This window comes from Cornus florida, unplaced genomic scaffold (assembly GCF_030987335.1).
Source record: "Cornus florida cultivar Cherokee Brave unplaced genomic scaffold, ASM3098733v1 CherokeeBrave_3.0.0_Hap2_Chr11, whole genome shotgun sequence".
NCBI lineage: Eukaryota > Viridiplantae > Streptophyta > Magnoliopsida > Cornales > Cornaceae > Cornus > Cornus florida.
This window is the reverse complement of record NW_026775581.1, coordinates 5,620,301-5,627,847: the sequence shown is the minus strand read 5'-3', so window position 1 is coordinate 5,627,847 and position 7,547 is coordinate 5,620,301. Positions and strand designations below refer to the sequence as shown.

The 7,547-nt window shown below is 36.2% G+C and overlaps 1 protein-coding gene across 1 annotated transcript; it reads left to right on the top strand.

Annotated features, from left to right (window-relative positions):
* Positions 1–2,864: 2,864 nt before the first annotated feature.
* Positions 2,865–7,272, top strand: LOC132286078 (bidirectional sugar transporter SWEET4-like). The gene is made up of 5 exons (XM_059788331.1): positions 2,865–2,907; positions 3,172–3,208; positions 3,930–4,311; positions 6,020–6,139; positions 6,889–7,272. Exons 1-5 carry the CDS (start codon positions 2,865–2,867, stop codon positions 7,063–7,065), a joined length of 759 nt encoding a protein of 252 aa, XP_059644314.1. The 3' UTR covers positions 7,066–7,272.
* Positions 7,273–7,547: the final 275 nt, after the last annotated feature.

The following is a 7,547-nucleotide window of genomic DNA, read 5'->3' as shown; positions in this document are numbered from 1 at the left end:
TGACAATTGTTCATGGCCCAAAACTATATTTTGCATATTTCTGTTTTCGACATTTCCACAGCAAAACATTGTTCCCAAACGTGCTTCCGATTTTTTTCCAAAACACTCCTACAGCAAAAACATTGTTTCTGTTTTAGTAAAAAATAAAACGCCTAAAACAAAGCGCATGCCAAACAGGCCCTAAGTACTCAGTGTATTTATAAGGAAAACCCTCTTAAATAGGGAAAAAACTTGGTTCTTGACCTCAGCCAATAACATCTCCACTAGTTGTATGAAACTAGTTACACACTCACATATCTCATTCTTTGCACACACCATTGTACAAGATGAAACACTAGTTTTTACAGCCTCTACACACAGTAGCACTGATGAGTACACTCTGCACTCTCCCTATCCTAAGCAACCCTTCTTAGACCCTGCAAGCTCTTACACCTCACCAAATACATATAAAAAGATGTATTATAACAATACTCAAGCTATTACACAAGATAAGAATGAATAACCTACTCAAAGTATCAATACAAACACCTTGCCTTCATTCTGCAGAAACTAGGGTTTGGGGGGGTAAACTAGGAAATTTATGTCCTACAAACTTAGAGATGAAATCCTCAACCTTATATCTTCAATACAAACATGTTTGGATGATAATCAAGATGAATATAACATGAATACACAATTACAATTCTGATTTAGGCTCAGTTCTGCAGAACTTTCAAGAACTAGGGTTTCACATGGTCAAAATATGTATTAACCTTATTTCTATGCAAACCTCAACTTTAACAGCATTAATTCAACTATCGAAACTTGCTCAGATGATAATAATGCAACTCATATCAAGATATAGTGATATTAAGTTCAGATCAACAAGCTAAACCAATAAAAAGGCTAAAACACATGTCTGAGACATCAAAATTAAATGCACCTAAAAGATGGTCACAAACATACTTTCTGCAAATGTAAAATGATAAGTTACACTTGCATCAACCTTGTTTCAACACCATAGCAAGCTCAAACCAAACTTAGATCTCCAAACCAGCTTCTGCACCAGCAAACATCACAACAACAGGCCTCCATTTGATCTTCTAATCTTATGTTTACTCTGAGTGTATTCTTGAGCTTAAATCAAGCTTTGATTATTATAAACAATCTCAGAAATGTGTGTTCATATTCAGCTCTCATTTCTCACACAATGTAACTTGGCTTAGAATTTTTCTTGAAGGCTTAAACCCTAGTAGCCCTTGAATACAAATCCCGTCTCACAGAGGAAATATACCTGTCACACTTATCCAATCATTGGCCATAAAATAATATGTAATTCCCTCTGTGAATGTACTATAATACCCCTGCCACCTTTACAGAAAGTATCATCTAGCATGCAAGCTAATTGACGACTTATGTATGTATATGTATATGAATATATAACAAGCTTAATAACTAAGTAATGAATAACAACCTGTATATTCTCACACTACGACCACATGGCACGTGTCACAAGAATGCTCAACAATTTATTTTGGCCAAAATGCCCTTGTAGTGACACTTGTCAATATACATTGTCTTCTGTAGCTGTGACTGTGAACACTTGATCAACTAGAGAATATGAGCAATTCAATACAATATGATATAATACATATGTGAAAAGACTTAATTGCCCTGCAGTGATCTGTAGCCAAATATTAACTTCTGTATGTGCTGGGCTTGTACCCCTAAATGGCCTGCAAAGCGAGTCTTCAACACAATTTGCCTTTTTTAGACCAGTCGAATAGTCTTCTTAACAATGTGGAATGACCAAGCTATCCCTGAAGATCAATAATATGCATTGTGCATACAACAATCACTTAGAACTCAATGTAGTGAACCTGTAACAGACTTTTTGACATTTAAAAAGGCAAATCCTAATTCAAAAGTGAGACCAACAGAAAGGACTTAAAATTGCCAAAGCTGAGCATTCAAAATTGACTTATTTCTATTTATAAAGAATCATGCATAGTCACTCTTATATCATTCTTTAATTAAAATATTGATGACATGATATCATTCATTAATTAAACACCGGCACATTGTAAGACTTTTTAAAATAAAATACAATCTTATTAACGTAGATATATGTAATTTACGATATGATGCTTCAACTTTGCTTGTATAAAATGCAATTAATACAATCCGCCCTCCAGAATTAATCAAAAGTTTGGGAACACTAGTTGCATGACAAGCTCACATCATAATTGTGACTAACCTATCCACGATGACGCGATAGTGACGATTTTATGAAGTCAATGAATTAAAAAGATCCATCATGATTTGATAAACCTAATTTAATTATTAAACGAATCATCAACCTTCCACTGTTGGGCTGGATCTTTGACTAAATATGTGTTTTCTTTACTTCTTTTTTTTTTTTTTTTTTTTTTTTTTTTTTTTCAATAACTGGGAAAGTTTTTCATTTATCAATGGAAGAACTATAATAATTACTCCTCACCTACTACTCAAAAGGGTAGTTTTTCATTTATCAATGGAAGAACTATAATAATTACACCTCACCTACTACTCAAATGGGTGTTATTTAAATTTCACACTTTTTATTCCTATATATAAATAAAAATAAAAATATCTATGAACAAGTATTGCGTGAAGCTTGTAATTCAGTTTAAACAAAAAGTAATTAGGCACAAATCATTCATTACGAAGAAAAAATCCGTGCATGTCCAAAACTAGTGATTACGTAGAAATTGGCCTTTGTGAAGAAAATTTCACGCTTCTTTATCCTTGTATATAACCCTGTCTAGCTCTTTATATTCACGTACTCTATTTCCTCCGTGCTCTGAAACTCTCTTTAATCTTTTCTCGATCTTCTGGTCACAGCCATGATTTCTAGAGATACTACTCGAACACTAGTTGGCATTCTAGGTACGTCATACATAGATTACGCTAATTGAATTTTACAACATAGAGAACACGTTTTAGCTTTAGGTATCTAAGTGCAAATACTTTGATTGTTTTGTTTTTTTATTTGTATTTTCTAAAATCACTTCTTTATTTTTTTATTTTTATTTTATAGAGAACTGCATGTTTTGTGTTTGAACAATATTTTTTTATTTTACTTCTATTAATTATATTGTCAAAAAATTTGAAAAAATAAGTTTGAGATGGGTTTGCTTGGTTCATTTTCAGGGAACATCACTGCACTCATCTTGTTCTTGTCACCAGTGTAAGCTTGCTTTTCTCTATTTAATTTATTGCAATAATATAAGCACTCCTGGCTGGCCTATATTATTTTGAGAAAATTAAGTAGGGAAGCACCCAATATATCTTTAGATTGATCAAGTTTATAGAAAGAGGGGTAATTTTGAATTCATCAATTCTTTATTAATTAAGAAACAAGTACAACTATATATATATAATTTATGTGTGTGCGAAAATTTGTCACGTCCCAAGACCATAGGGCGCGATTAGTAAGGTTAAAATGAAAAATTGGAACAGCAGTGCTCAGTAAGAAGAAAGATCTGCGCAGCAGTTAATACAAAATTTATAGAAAAATCAATTTTATTTGGAACGAAGCAAACCAAAATTCTTTGGAAGCTACACTTAAGGTGTAACATGGCTGGGACACTCACGGAAGCTGAATGGTGGCCAATCAAAACTGTTTTTTGAAGAAAGAATGCTTTTGTACAGCTTGGGTTAAAATTAAACCAAGTGACGAACTTTGGGCTGCTTGGTGTTTAGGGAGCCGATATAATTTTAAGACTTGGGTTTTTAGAAACTAGACTCATGAATTAACAATACTGAAAAGTTTTGGATTTTGAATCTATTTGTACTTTTAACTCTTTTGGACAGGTTTCGAGGTCTTGTATGTTACTTGGCGAAGAAATTCTTTTTGTATAAATTAATTTGATGGAAGAGTTTGTTTTAATAATTAATATTGTATGCAGGCCAACATTTATTAAAATATGGAAGAAGGGATCAGTGGAACAGTACTCAGCCATCCCTTACCTTGCAAGCTTTATAAACTGCGGGCTTTGGGGGTTGTATGGACTACCCATGGTGAACGCTCATAGCCTCCTCCTCATAACCATTAATGGCTCCGGACTTGTTATGGAGCTCGTGTACGTGGTCCTCTATGTCACTCACACTAGTGATCGAAACAAGAGGATTACACTGCTACTAATAACGCTTGCTCAGCTCCTGTTCCTGCTCCTTCTTGGCCTTCTGCTTCTCAATCTAGTCCATTCCATCAAGCTTCGCTCTACCATTGTCGGAACCATTTGCGTGTTGGCTAACATTTTGGTCTATGCTTCACCATTATCAGTCATGGTACGTACGTAATAATTATTTAATCTCCCTCCCTAGCTCCACCATTAAATTTATTTAATTGCATGCATTTCCCTTGTATATAAAAGGACATACATCTATATATATGTACAAAAAAATGTATACCTATATATATATATCTATATATATATATGCATATAACATTCATTATATTTTGGGAGTAATATAGCTGCTTAGTGCTTATATTAGGAGCATGCATATACGGATCGACTTTCTTGTAGAAGGACTTTAACATAATCCACGTACCATCTTATACAAATTATAAATGTATTATCAGAATATTTTCTAGATCCTTAATTTAATCAGGGTAAAGTACAAAGAGATCCCCTGAGGTTTGAGGAAAGGACAGACAGATGAAAGTTGGCTTGTTTTTGGACAAACACACCCCCTTGTGAAATTTGTCCTCCAAACAGAGCCTTAAATCAAGTGAAAAGTCCATTTTACCCTTCACTATTTTATTAATTTTAATTATAAAATATTTAAAACTTAAATGGCCAAAATACCCTTTTCATATATACTTATATATATATATACACACATACACACACACACACACCAACAACCAGTCACCACCGCCCCCAATCTCCACCAACCCCCAACCTCCATAATCACCACCCACTAAAGAAGACGCCAAAAAGGAGCTCTGCCACTGCCACCTCCTCTACCTCACCGGAGCTCAGCCTCGGTTCGGGCGGCGAACTCGGCCTTGGACAAGCCGGGTTTGACCGGGATTGACAGAGACGTTCCCCACGCCGGCGTCTTTCATTCTTGACAGCAGTAGAGAGTTGATGTTTGAGCCTGCAGGGAAGATTTGAGGATGAGATCGGTGCCGCCGCCGCCACCACCCTCTTCCCCTCTCTCATACACACGCACACACATACACACATATATATCACCCCCTCATCTGTGCACATCACCATCCCCAATTCTCACCTTCGCACGGAAAAGGACTCTAATTGGACTCAAAACGGACGGCAGAAGCGATGCCCACTTCAGCCTCCTCGGCCTTGCAGGTGACGGTCGCCGGACTGTGCTTATCTGAACCTTGTCGTCATCAAAGCTTGGTCCTCGCCGGATTGTTTTTGCTCGTCGATCTCTTGTTGCTCGGTTTCTAAACTTCGCCACACTATTCAGTCCGTGGCCGCATCGTCATCGGAGCTTGGTCCTCGCCGGCAATTTCAGGGTTTCGCCGATGCTTCTGGGTTTTGCCGCCACTGTCACAGTCATCGCCGCCGCCGCCACTGTCACAGTCATTGCCGATGCTTCTTCCTCTCTCTCCTCTTCACCTCATCTCTTCAACTATGGCCGCCCCTCTCTTCCCCCTCTCTCTACACCCACCACCGCGGCCACAACCACCATCCATCTGATCTCCCTTCTCTCTCCTCTGGTGAACTGTATAATATACGCAGGCGGGTTCGGGTTCGGGTTTGGTTTCGGGTTTGGGTTTAATCAAAGGGTATTTAAGTCAATTAAAATATTAATTTTATTTGAAAGGGTAATAAGGTCAATTCACCATTTTCAGGGTCTCTTTGTCCATTTTTCAAACTTGAAGGGGTGTCATTGTCCAAAAACATGCTAACTTTCCTCTGCTTGTCCTTTCCCCAAACCTCGAGGGGTGTCAATGTACTTTACCCATTTAATTAATTGGTTTGTTTGAATTAAAAATAAAATAAAAAATTGTGTGATGCAGAAGTTGGTGATTATGACAAAAAGTGTGGAGTATATGCCACTTTTTCTCTCACTGGCTTCTTTCGCCAATAGCATTAGCTGGACTTGTTATGCCCTCATCCGTTTTGATCCCTTCATCGCTGTAAGTCTCTCTCTCTCTCTCTCTCATGTTAAGCATTTTAATTTCTATAGGTATTCAACTCTCTCTCTCTCTCTCACACGCACACAAAACACTCACTCACTCAGGGGTATGTGTGATCACAACCTTTGAATTTGGAAACTCGTTATTATAGTCTCTCGATTCAATGAATAATTGTGAATGTCTTCCTAGCCGAGTGATTGGGTTGTTTTAATTTATCTTTGAGAACTCGACTTTGAACATTTACGTCATATATTTAATGTAACAAAGTACTTTATATGTGCATGCAATAACTTTAAATTGTAAATACAACAATTTCAAATCAACAATGCAACAACTATATATGTAAACATGTTAAATTCTCGATTTAATATCATTTATATGGGTATTCTATTTTTTATATAAATGTGTTGAATAACCTTTTTAAATTTGTTGGATTGGCATATTTTGTGACATACATTGTGATGCACTGTATTGCATGCACCACGATGAGTGCACATAATCCCACCATCGAGACCAAATTGTTATTATTATTATTATTATTATTATTATTATTTTTTAACAAGAACGTTGGGAGTTGGGAGTTGGGAGTTGGGGAATTAATGGTACAAAGCTACCACCGGAATCAACCCAACGTATTATATGTTTCATCTTGATTGGAGTTGGGGAATTAATGGTACAAAGCTACCACCGGAATCAACCCAACGTATTATATGTTTAATCTTGATTGGAGCTGTTGTTTTATGTTTCAGGCACCTAATGGGCTGGGGGCGTTGTTTGGGCTGGCCCAACTGATACTCTATGCCACTTTCTACAAATCCACGAAGCAACAGAAAATGGAAAAGCAACAGATGGGCTTCGAAGATAGGTCCTTGTCTGGAGGCTCTGAAAAAATAACCACGAACGGTCTGCCTCAGAGTGGGACTTGATTTACTGGCCTTCAAAACCATAACATGTGCTTGGTCCTATAAGAACTAGCTAACTTTTGTTTTTTTTATATTTTTAATTTTCTTTTTCTCTTTGTTTTATGGGACTTTTACGTATAAGTGGTGGTAGCAAAAATATATTACTAGATCATTGACATAGTTTGTACATTTACTATTTCATGAACTAAAGGTAGAAACTTTCTAATTGAACCCCTTTTATAAGAAAAAATTATATTTTCACCCCTAAAAGTTTATTTTATGCACAATTTAACCAAAGAAGAACTTTTAGCAATTCTAGAATATTTTCAAATAACACTTAAGAACTGTTACACTTCACGAGAATCCAGAAATACAACACATAACCTTCAACGAAGAATAGAAAAACTTAGATCTAGAATTATTCTTGTACAGAATATTCTGGAAGCTAGACGACAAATATTTTAGTTAGGTTTATGAACATAATAGATTTTAATAACCTAGACACC